General features: G+C 42.5%; 2 protein-coding genes across 2 annotated transcripts in view; both read left to right on the top strand.

Annotated features, from left to right (window-relative positions):
• espn (espin) overlaps positions 1 to 20,284 on the top strand; it is a 107,217-nt gene that overhangs the window by 74,775 nt on the left and 12,158 nt on the right. The window contains exons 10-11 of the mRNA XM_084183950.1: positions 1,952 to 2,097; positions 10,906 to 11,268. Coding sequence (XP_084040076.1) covers positions 1,952 to 2,097; positions 10,906 to 11,268 — 509 coding nt within the window. The remainder of the gene's footprint in view (positions 1 to 1,951; positions 2,098 to 10,905; positions 11,269 to 20,284) is intronic.
• On the top strand, positions 14,624 to 17,497 carry LOC311147565 (espin-like protein; the record flags this gene model as incomplete). The annotated part of the gene is made up of 2 exons (XM_084184315.1): positions 14,624 to 14,671; positions 15,365 to 17,497. 2 exons carry the CDS (start codon positions 14,624 to 14,626, stop codon positions 17,495 to 17,497), a joined length of 2,181 nt encoding a protein of 726 aa, XP_084040441.1.

The following is a 20,284-nucleotide window of genomic DNA, read 5'->3' as shown; positions in this document are numbered from 1 at the left end:
TGGATTTTTTTGTTGTTATTCTGTCTCTCACTGTTCAAATAAACCTACCATTAAAATGATAGACTGATCATTTCTTTGTCAGTGGGCAAATGTACAAAATCATCAGGGGACCAAATACTTTTTTCCTTCACTGTATCTATATCCACAGTAAAACGAGTCCTATATCAACATAACCTGAAAGGCCGCTCAGCAAGGAAGAAGCCACTGCTCCAAAACCGCCATAAAAAGCCAGACTACGGTTTGCAACTGCACATGGGGACAAAGATTGTACTTTTTGGAGAAATGTCCTCTGGTCTGATGAAACAAAAATAGAACTGTTTGGCCATAATGACCATCGTTATGTTTGGAGGAAAAAGGTAGGAGGCTTGCAAGCCGAAGAACACCATCCCAACCGTGAAGCACGGGGGTGGCAGCATCATGCTGTGGGGCTGCTTTGCTGCAGCAGGGACTGGTGCACTTCACAAAATATATGGCATCATGAGGAAGGAAAGTTATGTGGATATATTGAAGCAACATCTCAAGACATCAGTCAGGAAGTTAAAGCTTGGTCACAAATGGGTCTTCAAAATGGAAAATGACTCCAAGCATACTTCCAAAGTTGTGGCAAAATGGCTTAAGGACAACAAAGTCAAGGTATTGGAGTGGCCATCACAAAGCACTGACCTCAATCCTATAGAAGATTTGTGGGCAGAACTGAAAAGGCGTGTGCAAGCAAGGAGGCCTACAAACCTGACTCCGTTACACCAGCTCTGTCAGGAGGAATGGGCCAAAATTCACCCAACTTGTTGTGGGAAGCTTGTGGAAGGCTACCCGAAACATTTGACCCAAGTTAAACAATTTAAAGGCAATGCTACCTAATACTAATTGAGTGTATGTAAACTTCTGACCCACTGGGAATGTGATGAAAGAAATAAAAACTGAAATAAATCATTCTTTCTACTATTATTCTGGCCTTTCACATTCTTAAAATAAAGTGGTGATCCTAACTGACCTAAGACAGGGAATTTTTACTAGGATTAAATGTCAGGAATTGTGAAAAACTGAGTTTAAATGTATTTGGTTAAGGTGTATGTAAACTTCCGACTTCAACTGTAGACTGATGGGGCAGCAGTGAGGGCTTTTCGATATTGCATGGTACCGTCTTTTCAAGCTAGTCGAAAGACTTCCAATTTGGTGGAGCGCCATTTCCGTTCCAATTTTCTGGAAGCTTGCTTCAGGGCTAGGGTATTTTCTGTATACTATGGAGCTAGTTTCTTGTGACACATTTTTTGTTTGTTTCTAGGGTGCGACTGCATCTAGGGTATTACGCAAGGTTGAGTTTAGATCCTCGGTTAGGTGTTTAACTGATTTTTGTACCCCGACATCCTTGGATAGGTGGAGGGAGTTTGGAAGGGCATCAAGGAATCTTTGGGTTGTCTGAGAATTTATAGCGCAGCTTTTGATAATCCTTGGTTGGGGTCTAAGCAAATGTTTTGTTACCATTGTAAACGTAATAAGATGGTGGTCCGATAGTCCAGAATTATGAGGAAAAACATTTAGATCCGTAATATCTATTCCACGGGACAAAACTATGCGTGGCAATGCGTGTGTCCCGAGACATGTTGGATAAAACCCACCGAGTCGATGATGGCTCCGAAAGCCTTTTGGAGCGGGTCTGTGGACTTGTCCATGTGAATATTGAAGTAGCCAAAAATGTGAATATTATCTGCCATGACTACAAGGTCCGATAGGAATTCAGGGAACTCAGCGAGGAACGCTGTATATGGTCCAGGAGGCCTGTAAACAGTAGCTATAAAAAGGGATTGGGTAGGCTGCCTAGATTTCTCCCCCCTCTCTCTTTCCTCTCTACCCTCTTTCCCCTCTCTCTTTCGCTCCCATCTCTCTCTCGCTCTCGCTCTGCTCTCTCTCTCCCCCTGTCTCACTTTTCCCTTCATTTTTTTGTTCTCCACAGGCAACAAATCTTTCAACATGATGTCCCCCACCGGAGACAACTCGGAGCTGCTGGCCGAAATAAAAGCAGGGAAGAACCTGAAGCCCACTCCACACAGTAAAGGCTACACCACCGTCTTCTCCAACAGCGGCCCGCCGGGCAACAACGTAGGTGGCTTCAATACCGACACAATAGGTATAGGAAAGGGAAAGGGGGATACCTAGTCAGTTGTACAACTGAATGCATTCAACTGAAATGTGTCCGCATTTAACCCAACCCCTCTGAATCAGAGAGGTGCGGGTGGCTGCATTATTCGACATCCACGTCATGTCAGATGATATGTTAATTGTAGCAGACACTTTATCCACACTTCACAGTGACTTATGATTCACATATTCTGTATGGGTCAAATGCTAACTCCAATTTAAGTCAAATTTTCACTTGCTTTGGTGTCAATGGGAGAGACTAAGTGAAAATTAGACTTAAGTAGAAGTTAGGATTTGCCCCTGAGTACGTATTCAAGGAAAAACATGTTACAAGCTCCAGCATGCTGTTACCATGCTCCAACCAACTGAGCCATCAGAGTGGATACTGTAGTATTAGCAAAGCAGTTTGACTCCTTCTGGAAAATGAGGTTCAGTAATCTTTGTTGGAGGTAATATGGGATCACTAGTCACTTAGCCCTTCTTAAAAGCGACATTCAAAAAGCATTCTATCATTTGGTCTGTTGTTGTTGACCATAGAAATGTTCAAACAAACTATGCCATCATATCTACTTACCAACGCAGGAGTTAGTGGTTGTAGCCAGAGTAGAACAGTAAGACACACCCCCTTTGACGTTGTCCAATAGTGCTCGTCTTACTACTGAATGTGGGAAGAGCAAGAGCCAAAACACAGAAATATTAAAACCAAAGATATACTTGTGAGTGAATCGGGATATTTTACCTCAGACAGTAGTAGAAGTAGTCAGAACTGAGTATTAGGAGAGACCGTAACTTCGTTTACACTTGTCGACTGCCAACATATAATCATTGTTTGCAGTAAGCCGAGGGAAATGGTTATGTCATTATAACCAGGTTGTACAGCTAAGACTGGAGGTAGTTGTAGTCAATATCCACAAGGCTGCTGCTGGATTTGCAACCCATATGTAACAATACTACATTTTACTACAGAATACTACAGTACTTACTATAGAATTCTGTAGTATACTGTAGAATACTATACTACACACTGTAGTATCCCTCGCATGTGTAGTACTTACTATTGAATGTTGTAGAATACTATAGTAAATACTACAGTAATGTCTGCAAAAACACTACAGTAAATACTATAGTATATACTACAGTTTTATTTTACTACAGTATTTATACTATAGTTAACTGTAAATACTACAGCATACTACAGTATAGGATCCCAGATTGAGTGCACACCGTCGATTGACCCATGAAACCTCATTGAAGTGACTAGACACACTCTGCAACATGAGACCCGCTCGCATTCCACATGATCAACATACAGTGCCTTCGTAAAGTATTCAGACCCCCTGACTTTTTCAACATTTTGTTAGGTTACAGCCTTGTTCTAAAATTGATTAAATTGTTTTTTCCCCCTCATCAATCTACACACATTACCCCATAATGACAAAGCAAAAACAAAACAAATATTATTACTTTTATTTATTATTATTACTTTTTGCTAAAGTATTCAGACCCTTTACTCAGTACTTTGTTGAAGCACCTTTGGCAGCGATTACAGCCTTGAGTCTTCTTGGGTATGACGCTACAAGCTTGGCACACCTGTATTTGGGGAGTTTCTCCCATTCTTCTCTGCAGATCCTCTCAAGCTCTGTCAGGTAGGATGGGGAGCGTTGCTGCACAGCTATCTCTCCAAAGATGTTTGATCGGGTTCAAGTCCGGGCTCTGGCTGGGCCACTCCTGCATTGTCTTGGCTGTGTGCTTAGGGTCATTGTCCTGTTGGAAGGTGAAGGTGAGCCTTCGCCCCAGTCTGAGATCCTGAGTGCTCTGGAGCAGGCTTTCATCAAGGATCTCTCTGTACTTTGCTCCGTTCATCTTTGCCTCGGTCCTGACTAGTCTCCCAGTCCCCTCCGCTGAAAAACATCCCCACAGCATGATGCTGCCACCACCATGCTTCACCGTAGGGATGGTGCCAGGTTTCCTCCAGACGTGACGCTTGGCATTCAGGCCAAAGAGTTCAATCTTGGTTTCATCAGAACAGAGAATCTTGTTTCTCATGGTCTTGAGAGTCTTTAGGTGCCTTTTGGCAAACTCCAAGCGGTTTGTCATGTGCCTTTTACTGAGGAGTGGCTTCCATCTGGTCACTCTACTATAAATGCCTGATTGGTGGAGTGCTGCAGAGATGGTTGTCCTTCTGGAAGGTTCTTCCATCTCCACAGAGGAACTCTAGAGCTCTGTCAGTGACCATTTGGTTCTTGGTCACCTCCCTGACCAAGGCCCTTCTCCCCCGATTGCTCGTTCTGGCCGGGCGGCCAGCTCTAGGAAGAGTCTTGGTGGTTCCAAACTTCTTCTATTTAAGAATGATTGAGGCCACTGTGTTCTTGGGGAACTTCAATGCTGCAGGCATTTTTTGGTACCCTTCCCCAGATCTGTGCCTCGACACAATCCTGTCTCGGAGCTCTACGGACAATTCCTTCGACCTCATTGCTTGGTTTTTGCTCTGACATGCACTGTCAACTGTGGGACCTTTATATAGACAGGTGTGTGCCTTTCCAAATCATGTCCAATCAATTGAATTTTCCACAGGTGGACTCCAATCAAGTTGTAGAAACATCTCAAGGATGATCAATGGAAACAGGATGAACCTGAGCTCAATTTCGAGTCTCATAGCAAAGGGTCTGAATACTTATGTAAATAATTTTTGTTTTTAATTTTTAGTACATTAGCAACAATTTCAAAAAATCTGTATTTACTTTGTCATTATGGGGTATTGTGTGTAGCTTGCTGAGGATTTAAAAAATATTTAATCCTTTTTAGAATAAGGCTGTAATGTAACAAAATGTGGAAAAAGTCAAGGAGTCTGAATACTTATAATATAATATGCCATTTAGCAGACGCTTTTATCCAAAGCGACTTACAGTCATGCGTGCATAAACATTTTTTTTGTGTATGGGTGGTCCTGGGGATCGAACCCACTACCTTGGCGTTACAAGAGCCATGCTCTACCAGCTGAGCTACAGAGGACTACTTTCCGAAGGTACTGTACTCTACTGCACTGTACTGTACTGTACAGTGTGACAATTGTCCCTTTTGAGACTAACCAGACGGTGACCTCAGCCATTTGCACATATCACAATATGATCATTTAACACTTGGTCAAATGATGACTCACTGATGGTTGAACAAACATGTCACTGGATGGTTGCTTTTAATGCTGTTGACTGTGCACTCTGTCACTGTGGAGAAGAATTGAGGAAGTCTAAAACTCTGTGACCTGACTCGAGCCATTGTTCTCCTCCTGGTAGCAGAGCTGGCCTCCACCCCCACGCTTGGTTGCATAACATGGAGTCAGCCCAAAGCATCCACTCAGCGAACACAATAAGCAATTCAATACTAGTGGCGCTCTGTGTGGGCGTTGTCTTGTCTTCTTAATTGCTGTGTGACACATCAAAGCAACGTGTTAGGTTCTCCAGTTATTCTATAGGCACTCTGGCTCATTTCAAATACACTCCCCTAAGGTTTTATTTGGCTCTATACTCCAGCATTTTGGATTTGAGATCAAATGTTTTATATGAGGCGACAGTACAGAATGTCACCTTTTATTTTAGGGTATTTTCGTATATACAGTTGCGACCAAATATATTGGTACCCTTGCACTTTTCTTAAATAATTCCCTATTTCTTCTCAAATAAGTTGAAATGTAAAAACACTTTTAGTTCTCCACACCTTGTTTATTCGATTTTCAACATTGCTGAACCAATTGTATTTTTGTAAACTTAAAGGGAAATTTCACTGCTGCTCTATTTCAGTATATATATGACCATTAATATGTTATTAACTTATCATGTGTGTCATAAAAATTGCAACATGCAAATACGAGCGTTTCTGCATCTCACCGGTATAAACGGGCCATCTAAGATTCCTGGTTGTAAGCAAACCACAATATCCAGAATTCATAGCGATTTCAGGACGTAGTGGAGAAATATCAAAATGTCTGTGTTTGTGTTGAAACTGATGGGGTTGCCAGGTTGTCGAACGTTGAAAAGTGAAGCTATTCCATTGATATTCCCCATCACTTCAAAGAGGAAGGCACCCGATCAGCCAACATCAGTGCAGCAGAAACAAAGTCAATCTGAGGTAAAGGTAGCTAACTAGCTACATTTGTTTATCTAAACCAAAATCTAACTAGCTAGCTTTCATAATAAGCTGGCTAAACATTCCAAAGCAAATCAATGTAATTAGCCAGCTGCTATCTGGCGACATGATTTGTAACTTTGCAATGTTAGCTTCGTTAGGTTGCGTTAGCTAGCTACAGCCTACCGGACTGTATCTAACCGTTAGCTAGCTAGCGAACTAACTACCACAGAGGCTAACATGATTGTGTTTAGAGTCCGATCCCATCAACACCTGCAGAGGCATCAACATCAAGCTCAGCACCAGGAGCTATTGTAAGTCACCTTTGCTAAATCTTTCCATGACTCGATGATGAACAAATAAATACACTGGAGCTAGGCATAAACATGGTCAGTGTCTTTTTTATTTTTATTTTTTTATTTCACCTTTATTTAACCAGGTAAGCCAGTTGAGAACAGGTTCTCATTTACAACTGCGTCTTGTTGTTATAGTTGATGTGTTTACAAGTAAGCTACAACTTCTACTGTAGTTTTCTCAATATTATGGAGGCTTAGTTGATAGTTCATGCAAAGCTTGAAAATTGAAAAAATAGGTATTAGGTGTGACTGACTGGTGTGTGAAGGTTAGTATGCATGATCTATTGACATGAGGGGGGTGGGTAGATATAGTACCTTGTTTGAGTGTGTATTGATGGGGACAAAGTAGTAAAATGTTGGCTAATCACTGACTACTGTGTGTGCTACAGACTAATCCTGCTGCTGATGACGATGACCTTAACACCAGCTTTAGTAGTACAGAGCCCGTAGACCCATTGGATTAAAGCTTTCAGCCGGGAACAAGCTCAACATCATCTGACTCGGAAACAAGCCAGGACAGCCAAAGGCATTTATGAAAGCACAATACTCTCTTGAGAAAACAAAATCACCAATACACTACACTGTCTACAAGACAAGTGCTCCTCAAACTTTTCACACCCTTGTAGTCAGTTCTTTGGCATGGGTAGAGGGGCTGTTAGTATCCCCTTCTAGCCTATTAATTCTTGTTGGCAGTGTTTGTCTACTCAACAGCACAACTGTAGGTGCTCATACACAACAATACACGACTAGACTGTCTACACGTCAAATCCCCCTCAAACTTTTCACATCTTTGTTAGCAGCCCATCTCAAAGCCCCATTATTGACTCTGAGTGTAACAAAACACATACCAGTCTACTGTACCCTGTTTTGTTTACAGATTTAACATGGTTTCTTGTATGGTTACACATCCTCTTGATCAGTCTTCATGTTTTACACATCCTCATCATCAGTCTTCATGTAATAATAATAATAATATGCCATTTAGCAGACGCTTTTATCCAAAGCGACTTAGTCATGCGTGCATACATTTATTTGTGTATGGGTGGTCCCGGGGATCGAACCCACTACCTTGGCGTTACAAGCGCCGTGCTCTACAAGCTGAGCTACAGAGGACCACGTCTTTCCAGGAGACTTGCAGTACAAACAATTATTCTGCAAGAGGTCAAAGCAGTGGGTGGTGAAGAAAGTGTACAAGCCCAGAACGCACCACTTCAGGGAGAGGCTTGTCCACCTAGTTATGGAGTGCAGAAAATACCAGACTGTTGTCTACAAGAAGCCAGAGTCACAGCTCCCCAAACCCTGCCAACATTGCCACAGCACCACAGCCTGCTAAACCAGATGCCATTACCCAACACAAGAAGAGGTGCACCAGCTGAAGAACATTCTGGAACCTGCCTGGAACATTCAACCAACACAACATCTATATTCAATTAGACTGATGTTGTAGTATAATATAGAATACCTAGTATGCTCACAACTGCATTGTGGTATAGATATTGGTAGCGCTTGTACATATGTATATAATGGTGTTTTTTATAATATATGTGTACTGACAAGTGAGTGAATGATTCCTACTGCATCAGAAACCAATAGTGTTGAGTTCAACCTCTGGATCAAAGCATTGTGATATTCATGAAATGTATTTGGATAAACTAGCTACAATATTACTGCTAAAACAAATGATGCAGGGAGTTGGCGTATCATTGACATTTTAATTTGTTGGCAAGTTGTTGGCAAACATGTTTAAATAAAACAGTAGATTAGTCTGTCAATATAGCAAATAAGTAGACATGGCTTCAAGACAGTTTATTTGCTCTGGAGACTGAGGTGAGTTTACACAGCAGTATGCAGGAACAGTTATGGCAATGTATGACATATACAGTAGAAAAATATACTACTAGCGCCTATAATAAATACTTAAGTTCTACAAAGGGAATACTTGCATATGGTGTGTTTGGGTAGTGCAGTGAGGTGTTCGCAGTCACTTTGATACAAGGGGTAATTGTTATGGGACCTTTCACGTCTCCTCTTGAGTCATCAACTTCTTTGTATCCAAGTGGTATTGTCTGTGAGGGAGACAAAAACGCTATTAGACATTCATGGGCAAATATTGCGTACTGTCTATTCCTACTGTAGCAGCATGATGTATAATATGAGATCTCTCACAGACACACATTAGCTAGCTAGCTACAACACACAGGTATAGTTACTCCAAGACTAATATGAGTCATAAAGCCAAAGTCATTCCTTTACTCTCTCATCAAAATATTTATCCATTTTGCGCCTAATGAGATGCACAGAGGTTAGCTAGGCTCTATTGAACAAGGGCAACCATATCTACTCGCTGCTAGCGTGATCATGCAACGGCGAAACACAAAGGCCACAATAATTGCTACAAAACATGACTACATTCATTTTTAGAACGGACAGCAGGCTCAATCAACCAATGGTTGAACTCTCCCGGTGTGAAAATTCTAAAATACTGCTATAGTGCATAATTATGTCTGAAACACCTCTCATCAATCAGAATTATGTAGGGATACTGGAAAAACACCCAAAATAGTGTCTAGCTGTGAAGTTTACCTTTAAGTTTACAATTGTAATTTAGAAAATAAAGACAAGGCATGGACAAAATTATTGGCACTCCGGAGCTAGTATTTGGTTATACAGCCTTTGGCCAAGATAACTGCAGACAAACGCTTCTTGTAGCCATCAATGAGCTTGCTTCACCTTTCTACTGGCAATTTGTCTAACTTTTCAGCAGAAAACTTCTCTAATTCTTCCATGTTTGAGGGGTGCCCTCCACCAACTGCTGTTTTCAGCTTTTGCCATAGGTTATGGATGTGATTCAGATCTGAACTCTTCGTTGACTACTCGAACAGCCCAGTGTTTCTTATTGAACCATTTCAGGGTACTTTTGATGTGTGTTTGGTGTTGTCCTGCTGGAGGATCCACAACCTTCAGCAGACACACTGTTTTTGGACCATGGGTTGAACATAGCATTCCAAAACACCTTGATAATCTGCTGATTTCATGATGTCTTGCACACGTGCAGATCTGAATCACATCCAAAACCTATGGCGAGATCTGAAAACAGCAGTTTACTAAAATGAAATTGGTTCTGCAATGTTGAAAATCCAATAACAAGGTGTGGAGCCCTTTTTTTTCTTCAAAGAAATAGGGAATTATTTAAGAAAAATGCAAGGGTACCAATATATTTGGCTGCAACTGTATCTGTTTTACCATTTTAGAAATGAAAGCAGTTTATGTATTATTCCCCCCATTTGAAGGTGTCATAAGTATTTGGACAAATTCACATAGTGTATTAAAGTAGTCAAAAGTTTAGTATTTTGGTCCCATATACCTAGCTTGTTGGATGAATTTGCAGTTTGTTTTGGTTGTGTTTTGGATTATGTTCAATAGAAATTAATGGTAAATAATTAATTGTGTCATTTTGGAGTCCCTTTTATTGTAAATAAGAATATAATGTTTCTGAACACTTCTACATTTGATGTGTACCATGATTACGGATAATCATGAATAATGATGAGTGAGAAAGTTAGAGGCATAAATATCATACCCCCCCAAAAATGCTAACCTCTCCTGGTTAGCATGTTCTGGGGGAATGATCTTTGTGCCTCTAACTTTCTCACTCATTATTCACAATTCATTCAGGATTATCCGTAATCATGGTAGCATTAATGTAGATGTGTTCAGAAATATTATATTCTTATTTACAATAAATGTGATTCCAAAATGACGCAATTCATTACTTACCATTAATTTCTAGCACAACCAAAATACATTTGAAATGCATCCAACAAGTTTGTAGAGTAACAAGCAAGCTTGATGTGGTCATTGCACACTAGGAATATGGGACCAAAATACAAAACTTTTGAATGCTTTAATACACTAAGTTAATGTTTCCAAATACTTATGGCACGTTTTAAATGGGGGACTAGATGCACAAGGTGATTTCATTCCTAAACGGTAAAACAGGTATGTATGGAAATACCCTCAAATAACAGGTGACATTCTGTACTGTCACTTTAAATAAAACATTTGCTCTCAAATCCAAAATGCTGGAGTATAGAGCCAAATTAAACGTTTTAGCTTCACTGTCCAAATAAATACATAGGGGAGTGTACATACATAAATATCTTGGTTTCTGTCATTCGTCAATGTTGTAGATTCTATGAAGTTGTATATTGCAACTGAGCCCATGTAGTTTAAGCCAAGGACAAATTCCTGTTTGACTTTTATACCCCTCCCCTCCTCTGCCACCCTCCAGGGAGAGAGCCCTACGTCCCCGCCCCAGACCCGCACGGTCAGCCCGCCATCAGCCAAGCCCACGTCCCCGCCCCCCGTCGCCAGCGCCACTTCACCACCCACCACCCCCAGCCCGGTTGGCACCGGCACGCCCCGGACCCTCTCCACCTCCCAGAGCAGCGAGCAGCTCCTCAATGGGAATGGCAGCGGAGCAGCGTCGGCATCTAGCCTGATGGGCCAGACCCGGAAGGGTAGCCTGGCGGACGTGGAGGCCCTAGTGCCCACACACGACGAGCAGGGCCGGGCCATCCCCGAGTGGAAGAGGCAGGTGATGGTGCGCAAGCTCCAGGTCAAGATGCAGGAGGAGGAAGAACACAAACGCAAGGTAGGCGTTAATGGAGAGGGGGTGAGAGAAAGATAGAAGTCTGAGTGTGATGAGAAAGATTCACAGTTTCAGCTCTCCTTTTTGTGCTACTGTCACATAACTGGTGCTGGGGGAATACCAGGGTCAAAAGAGGTTAAAAGGGTTTGAAAGCACAAGGAGGATTGCTGAAATGTGGGTTGGTGTGCGATTTTGGTGGGTTTGTTTTGTTTGAACGCATGCTCAAGCCTTTGCTGTGTCTTTTGAAAGAGCTTGATATGGCCATCACTGCATGTCAATATAGGATATGGATTATATTCCTTAAAGGGAGCTGGGTTTGGTTTGAGTAAGAACATAGTTGTGGTGCTTCTGATGTTTTATGGCAGTATCTGATGGTTGATTTTATAATCTGAATCGATTTGTTGATTTTATAATCTGTTTAGAAGTAGGCAGGTTGTAGTCAGATGATTGATTAGTTGGGTTTGAGGACTTCTACACGAGCAGTCTACTTTAATTCATTACTTTTAAGTTTTAATATACAGTGCCTTCGGAAAGTAGTCAGACCCCTTGACTTTTTTCATATTTTGTTACGTTACAGCCTTATTCTAAAATTGATTAAATTGTTTTTTCTACACACAATACCCCATAATGACAAAGCAAAAACAGGTTTTTAGAAATTCTTGCAAATGTATTACAAATATAAAAAGGAAATATCACATTTACATAAATATTCAGACCCTTTACGTAGTACTTTGTTGAAGCACCTTTGGCAGCGATTACAGCCTTGAGTCTTCTTGGGTATGACGTTACAAGCTTGGCACACCTGTATTTGGGGAGTTTCTCTCATTCTTCTCTGCAGATCCTCTCAAGCTCTGTCAGGTTGGAGGGGGAGCGTCGCTGCACAGCTATTTTCAAGTCTCTCCAGAGATGTTTGATCGGGTTCATGTCCGGGCTCTGGCTGGGCCACTCAAGGACATTCAGAGACTTGTCCCCAAGCCACTCCTGCGTTGTCTTGGCTGTGTGCTTAGGGTCGTTGTCCTGTTGGAAGGTGAACCTTTGCCCCAGTCTGAGGTCCTGAGTGCTCTGGAGCAGGTTTTCATCAAGGATCTCTCTGTACTTTGCTCCGTTCATATTTGCCTCGATCCTGACTAGTCTCCCAGTCCCCTCCGCTGAAAAACATCCCCACAGCATGATGCTGCCACCACCATGCTTCACCGTAGGGATGTGCCAGATTTCCTCCAGAACATAGACGCTTGACATTCAGGCCAAAGAGTTCAATCTTGGTTTCATCAGACCAGAGAATCTTGTTTCTCATGGTCTGAGAGTCTTTATGTGCCTTTTGGCAAACTCAAAGCGGTTTGTCATGTGCCTTTTACTGAGGAGTGGCTTCCGTCTGGCCACTCTACCAAAAGGCCTGATTGGTGGAGTGCTACAGAGATGGTTGTCCTTCTGGAAGGTTCTCCCATCTCCACAGCAGAACTCTAGAGCTCTGTCAGAGTGACCATCGGGTTCTTGGTCACCTCCCTGACCAAGGCCCTTCTCCCCCGATTGCTCAGTTTGGCCAGGCGGCCAGCTCTAGGAAGAGTCTTGGTGGTTCCATACTTCTTCCATTTAAGGATGATGGAGGCCACTGTGTTCTTGGGGACCTTCAATGCTGCAGACATTTTTTGGTACCCTTCCCCAGATCTGTGCCTCGACACAATCCTGTCTCGGAGCTCTATGGACAATTCCTTCGACCTCATGGCTTGGTTTTTGCTCAGACACGCACTGTCAACTGTGGGACCTTATGTAGACAGTTGTGGGCCTTTCCAAATCATGTCCAATCAATTGAATTTACCACAGGTAGACTACAATCAAGTTGTAGAAACATCTCAAGGATGATCAATGGAAACAGGATCCACCTGAGCTCAATTTCGAGTCTCATAGCAAAGGGTCTGAATAATTATGTAAATAAGGTATTTATGTATTTAATTTTTTATTTTCATTTTTCTACAAATCTGTTTTTGCTTTGTCATTACGGGGTATTGTGTGTAGATTGCTGATTTATTTTTATTTAATCCATTTTAGAACAAGGCTGTAACTAAACAAAATGTGGAAAAAGTCAAGGGGTCTGAATACTTTCCGAAGGCACTGTTTGTGATTAGATGAATGACAATCCTTTTCAGAGGTTATGTTTTAAGTCTTTTTATGGGTCAATAAGTTAGTATGTGTAGTCGAAGTCTCTGGTCTGCCTGGCTGCTTGCTACTAGTATCTGTGCCCTTAGTATCGGCTACTATTACCTGTGGGAGCTTGAACATAAATTATTCTTCACAATTGCAGCAGTTTATCATAATACAAGTAACACAATTGTGTCTTGAACAATAAAAACATGAATAATTGATTGACAGGTTAGAACTGTGCATGTATTCCCCATGGCGAATGTCCCTAAAGCAGTTTGAGGGATTCTTTGCTAATGTCCCTCTTTTAGGACTATTGATAATAGGCCTATCAGGTGTTTGTTAATTTATATATTCTATATTTTATTTAAACATATCACTATCAGATTGCTTTGTTTTGACTGGAACGTTGAATATGATTTCAGATACTTAAGTCAGTACCTGTTCCATCCAATGGTCTAAGGCACTGCATCGCAGTGCTAACTGTGCCACTAGAGATCCTGGTTCGAATCCAGGCTCTGTCGCAGCCGGCCGCGACCGGGAGACTCATGGGCGGCGCACAATTGGCCCAGCGTCGTCCAGGGTAGGGGAGGGAATGGCCGGCAGGGATGTAGCTCAGTTGATAGAGCATGGCGTTTGCAACGCCAGGGTTGTGGGTTCGATTCCCACGGGGGGCCAGTATAAAAAAAATATGTATTCACTAACTGTAAGTCGCTCTGGATAAGAGCGTCTGCTAAATGACTAAAATGTAAATGTAAATGTAAGATGTTGGGCATTGACAACTGTACTAATATAGTGACAGATGCCTTAATTATTTTTAAGTCCATGAAGAACCCATACATGGTATGCTGATATAACCATTTCCGAATGTATGAGTACTATCTAAATGATGCTGAATGTAATTGTAGCCCTTCCACCAGGCCATGCAGATACTGTATATCCTGCTTTGGTATGTTGAGTTCATGGGTCACAACAAATGCATGCATTCTTTTTTATTTTACTTGAGTTTTGTGCTGAACCCAGGCCCTGCAGAGTGTGGTGAAATGCATACTTACAGGCTACGGTGCCCATTCCAATACTAGCCCGTTTAAAAGCCTGACATACAGTAGGATCTGGCTGACGGCTTCACAGTGTGGCTAGTACTCGGAGATGGAGCAGTGCAGCTCTAAGTCGTTACATGCTGATTCAGTGGTGTGATGCAAGGCCTATTCACACTAGCTCAATGTCCATCCACTCACTCCACGTTATCTACTTCTTTGAGGATGCTTCTGTGGGTTTCTTTTTTGCTATGGATAAGCCTATTAAAACTCCTTATAAAACCAATAGTGATTTATAAAACAACCCTATTCTCACACAATTATAATGAAATACTAACTAGGAAAGATAATAATTAATTTGCTCCAATGATCAAAACAGAATAGTGAACTTTTTTTAATCATGACATCAAACTTGAACATTCTATTTGAAGGTCTGCTTGTAAACAGCTTATAACCATTAATTACATAGTTTGTTAACCATTTAAATTAAATAGATACATGTATAAGCCTGATCCTCTCTGTCATAATTGATTTATTCATATACAAATAATATTGAATGATTTACAAACTGTTAACTAATAGTTAAACTATTAAATAATTAATTATAAGCAGTTTAAAAGCAGACCTCCAAATAAAGTGAACCCATACACCCAACCATATTCAGCCAGCAGTTGTGCGCTGAGGATTTTTCCACCCTGCTTTCATAAAGGAGTAGCCTCTGCCCTGACTCACAGCTAATCTATGAGTTATGAAGCTTGTACTGAGGCAGTGCCATTGCACCACTAAATCCATGTAAATCCTGTGTGACGAGGAAGTATGAACATGCGCCGTGTGTTAACAGTACGCCAGGAAGTGCAAGCTGAAGGAACTTCCCCCTTCCCCCCTCTTTTCTGTTGTTCTTTGCTGTCCCTTGACCTCTGATCTAGTTTGCGGCCAGTGGACACTACCAGCCTCAGGAGTGGCACTACTCTCACGTCCACAATGCCATCCTGGGCCCCTTCGGAGAGCTGATGATGGAGGACGACCTCATCCGCATTGAGAAGCAAATCGAGAACTTGCAGGTCATGCACAAGGTGACGGAGGTGGAAAAGGAACTGGAAGAGTTGGAGCGAGAGCTTCAACAACTCCTTCCCGTGTCTGCCGCCCTCAACCAGGAGCACTTCTACATCAACCCCAAGCAAGTTCACGGGCAAGCGGAAGATCTACCAGCCTGGTGCAGCAAAATCTCAACGCTGCTCAAGAGCATGGCTATTCTCCTGGCCACCCTGGGAGGCAAGACGATAGACATCTTGGATTTGATATCTCCCGGATACGCTCAGGAGGAAGCGAGTAACAATAGGATGGGCCAGATGACCCCAGCAGTGTCCATTGCCACTGGGGTCATTGGACGATCCCAGTCGTTCTCCACCAGGGAGGAGGTGGAGAAGGAGATCAAGCAGTGTGGTGTCTCTGTGAAGAACCTGAAGGCCAACTATGAGATTCAGAACCAGTTCCAGTTTGCCGACGACAAAACGAACCGGGTGTACAAGCGCAAGAGGTCCCTCCCTGTGGTGAGCGAGTCCAGTTATCGCCCCGAGCCGATTCAGGAGGACGAGGTCCCGTGTTCCCCTGCAGAGGCCCTCCAGTCCCCTAACAACGGAGTCCTTCCTCCAGTCCAGGAATCTCTGCCTCTGGTGGAGGAACCTCTAATCATATCATCTCATGCTCCTCTTACATACCAGTCTTCCGAAGTGATCCCTGAGTCAGATCAGTTCAACCAGGTTCTGTCTACAGACCCTATACTGAACCACGAGCAGCTGACGCGGAGCCTGGAGGTGCAGACGGACATGAGCTACGTCCAGGAGTGCATCGAGATGAGGAAGGAGCGGATCGTCTTCTTGTTCCTAGAACACTGGAGAAAGTACACCCTCTCAGAGTCCTACAGGCCAAAGTACACAGGCAGACGGGGAAGTCTAGGGGTGGGTCTGGACGACTATAACCGGTTCACCGCTGATCTGGACGGAGACATACCGAGTGAGGACGACAAAACACTCCTGTTCATGAAGTCCAGGCAAGTGGTCGGGAACCTGATTGGCCACTGGAGGACCATCATGAGCCAGGTGCCCACGCGCCAGATCCGCCGGCTCAGTCGGGCCCAGATGATCTACTGGCCGGAGCACTTCCTGCCGCACGTTAATGGAGCACTGGTCAGCTATGAGACCCTGACCCTAGACCTCTTTATGCTGGGCTACTTCCAACTCCTAGAGATGAGCATGTCGCGCAGCGAGCGCAAGTTCCGCCACCTACTGTGCTACGAGATGTTTGACCGCCTCGGCAGCTACAGCTGGGAGCTGATTCGCCAGTTCCACCGCGAGGTCATGGAGGAGATTGAGCAAGGGAAGCGGGACTGGGGGGACAGCTTTGAAGACATTAAGCAAAAGTACTTTGGTGACTCTGCGGACGGGGGAGGAATGATGACCGCCTCGCTACTTTCAATTGCTCCTGACGTGCCGGTAGTGCCAGTCCAGGAGCCGTTGCCTGCCCCGGAACCAAACCTGTATTTGCCTTTGACTGCTGTACAGGATAGTGTCCAGCTTACTGCTCAGGACTGCATTAACCATGCAGAGCAGAGTGCAGTGGAGGACACTGTTCAGGCAGATGTGAACCCTTCTGAACCGAGTCCAATGAATGGGCCTATGCAGGATGCTGTGAAACCTGAAAGTGTATCACAAGAGAGTGTTCCAAAAGACACAGTTCAAACATATGTGCAGGATTCTGCGCAGAAAACTGGGCAGGATACTGTTCAGGAGGCTTTGCAAGACTCAGTAGTCCAGGTTGTGACAACTGAGACCACAGTACAGAATATAGGGAAGGGTGTGACGCAGGACATTGCACCTGCTCCACTTCAAGTCACCATAGTCACACCCCTATATGAACCTCCGCACAGAGAAGAGCCCAATGAAGACTCAATCAAACTGATCTACGAACTGAAAGAGTTCAGCAATGAGGAGATCAGCAGATATATTGAGCGCAGCTTTGCCTTCTGGAAGGAAAAGGAAGCTGAACTGTTTGATATCTGACCATCAGAGATAAGCAGAGGATATGTGGAATACTCTTTACACACAAGTGTTAGGCTAAACATGCTTGGATAAAGCAGGCAGCAAAGCCACGTGGGAAAGTGTCAAGGAAACTAACCTCCTACGTGGAATATGCTAGGGAGAGAAAGCTAGTCTGTGTTTTAGCCTTGAGGCCTCAGATAACACAAGGAAGTGTGACATGGTTTCAGTAAGGAAAGGAGCATCCAGCCTGTGATTGGATGTCCGGCAGTCAAATCACTTTGTCTTGTCCACCACTGATATGAAAAAACTATCAGATGTAATGATACAGTAGAAGAGGGAGTGCTCTAAATGTGCTTCCTGCAATGATTCCCTGAATTCTAAATAGTCTTCGGAACAAATATTTTTAATTAAAGTTTCTTATCTGTTATTGTTTTACAACGGTAGTTCTTTGATATCCAAAGACAGACCCTAAAGTTGGAGAATGTGGTGTGTGAGGTGGTTTATCATCAAAACGTAATATAACATGTTATACTTAAGCAAGTCCATTTGGACATAATGCAACCTACTGTATGTAACATAATGTCATACTGTAGAGAAGAGTTGTGCGAGGTGCCCCTGACCCCCCAGGAAACTGCACCCTTGGCATAAGTGACATTCTAATGATATTTATACTAGTGCATTTTTAGGGTGAATGCTGTTTCACCTTTATTAGTTATTAGTAAAACTTCTACATGAGATACCCTATGCTGTCATTAAGCAGACACACATACAGTAGGTTGGACTCATTATATAGATTTGACAAATATTCCCTTAAAACTCTACAGTCACAATTGACTATCAAACCTTACTCTTACATATACAATTCTTGATTATGAATAATAGCTTCATATTCAAGAATTATGATCACTTTAGCTTCTACAAATTGATAACCAGATCAGAGCCATATATTCCTTGTCCTCAGTCTCACACATAATGCTTGACGCACTAGTTGTTGCATGAGCTCAAAGGCAAGGAATGTACAGTAGGTCTCCAGTGTTGGGTTTAAGTGTTACGGGTTACTCAATGGCTCACATGCTATCATTTTCCCCCAGCCTGTGACCTTAACAGGATGTATACAATGCACACCTTTCAGTACAGATTAGCAGCATGTTGATGATAGCAGGGTCTGTATTCAATGGAAATGGATTATGCTTTTGTTACAGTATTGTTTTGCATCAACACTTTCACATGCTGATATATCAGCAAATAATTCGGTCACCAGATTTAATTTTCATTCTTAAATCCTTCGGATTGTTGATAATGCATGGGGTAGAGTAAGAATATATACAGTATATCTTCACACTTTTATATAGATATTGCATTGATTGCAGTTTATACCTTTTGATGATTTATTATTCAAACTGTTTTGCATTTAGATGTGTTTCTGGATTTTTTTCATTTGTTACAGAATTTGTTCTTATCAATAAAGTTTGAGTAGGTATGTTTTTGCTTGATTTGTTTGACATTTTTATGCTTTGTTTAGCAGGTCAAAGTAAAATTCATGAGCTGATTTTTTTTTTTTACATGACAGAGGACCATGTATTTTCTACACAAAACATATATATATATCTGATCGATGTGTAGCACCTACATGTAGCACCTGCCTTAATTACCCCCAGATGTTGCCGATTGTGACATTTACGTGCTTTTGTCATTAACGATCAACAGTCTAATATTTTTGCCTGAAACATAAAACTTGCTTTTCAAGAATCCCCTGATTGGTTCTCTACTGCCGTTTAAAAGGTCATGCAAAGCTCCCATTCCCAATTAGCCTAGTCAAATTTGGTCCGTGCAATAAGCCTAAATTGAGTAAGAGTATAGTGCGCTTTAAATAAAGATTGTGCCTCTTTTCGCCCTACTAGAGTACTACACCAGTACACATAACAAGGCAGCCAGTCGATGTGGGTATTTCTAAATTTGTCAACCAACATTTATTCCTCTACTGCGACAGACAGCCATGGCAGCAAAGACACATTTTGTCATAGCGTTTTCTCTTCGCCCCTCATGTCCAGATTAAATTCCGCCCCCCTGGGCTAGTAACCCTCTTACTGTCACCTGCTGTCATGCTAGTGAGTGGTGGCTTATTCTGAAGCCACAAGTAGGTTACTCCTTACAGTGGACGACTTCTGATCTACTTTAAACCAATCAATCCGAGGTGGGAGGCACTCTCGTCTTGTGGTAACCATAGCAATAGGTCTATACATAGATTTGAGTACAGGATGGCGTCAAGATTGTAGACTGTAGACATGGTTGAGACTGAGGGTACTGTCTAGATGTCCGGAAACCCAACAGACTGTTATCTAAGGCAATTTATCAACGCAAACACCGGCCCCCCAGACAAATATTGATTATTCATTTGGATAGAAAGATTGTCAACTTACACTGAACAAAAATCTAAATGCAACATGCAACAATTTCAAAGATTTTACTACGTTACAGTTCATATAAGGAAATCAGTCAATTGAAATACATTCATTAGGACTTAATCTATGGATTTCACATGACTGGGAATACAGATATGCATCTGTTGGTCACAGATACCTTAAAAAAAAGGTAGGTGTGTGGATCAGAAAACCAGTCAGTATCTGGTGTGACTACCATATGCCTCATGCAGCACGACACCTCCTTCGCATAGAGTTGATCAGGCTGTTGATTGTGGCCTGTGGAATGTTGTCCCACTCCTCTTCAATGGCTGTTCGAAAGTTTGCTGGATATTGGTGGGAACTGGAACACGCTGTCGTACACATTGATCCAGAGCATCCCAAACAT

The sequence above is a fragment of the Coregonus lavaretus genome, assembly GCF_964263955.1.
Source record: "Coregonus lavaretus genome assembly, chromosome: 20".
NCBI classification, from domain to species: Eukaryota; Metazoa; Chordata; class Actinopteri; order Salmoniformes; family Salmonidae; genus Coregonus; species Coregonus lavaretus.
The sequence above is the reverse complement of the archived record's forward strand: the minus strand, read 5'-3'. Positions and strand labels throughout refer to the sequence as shown.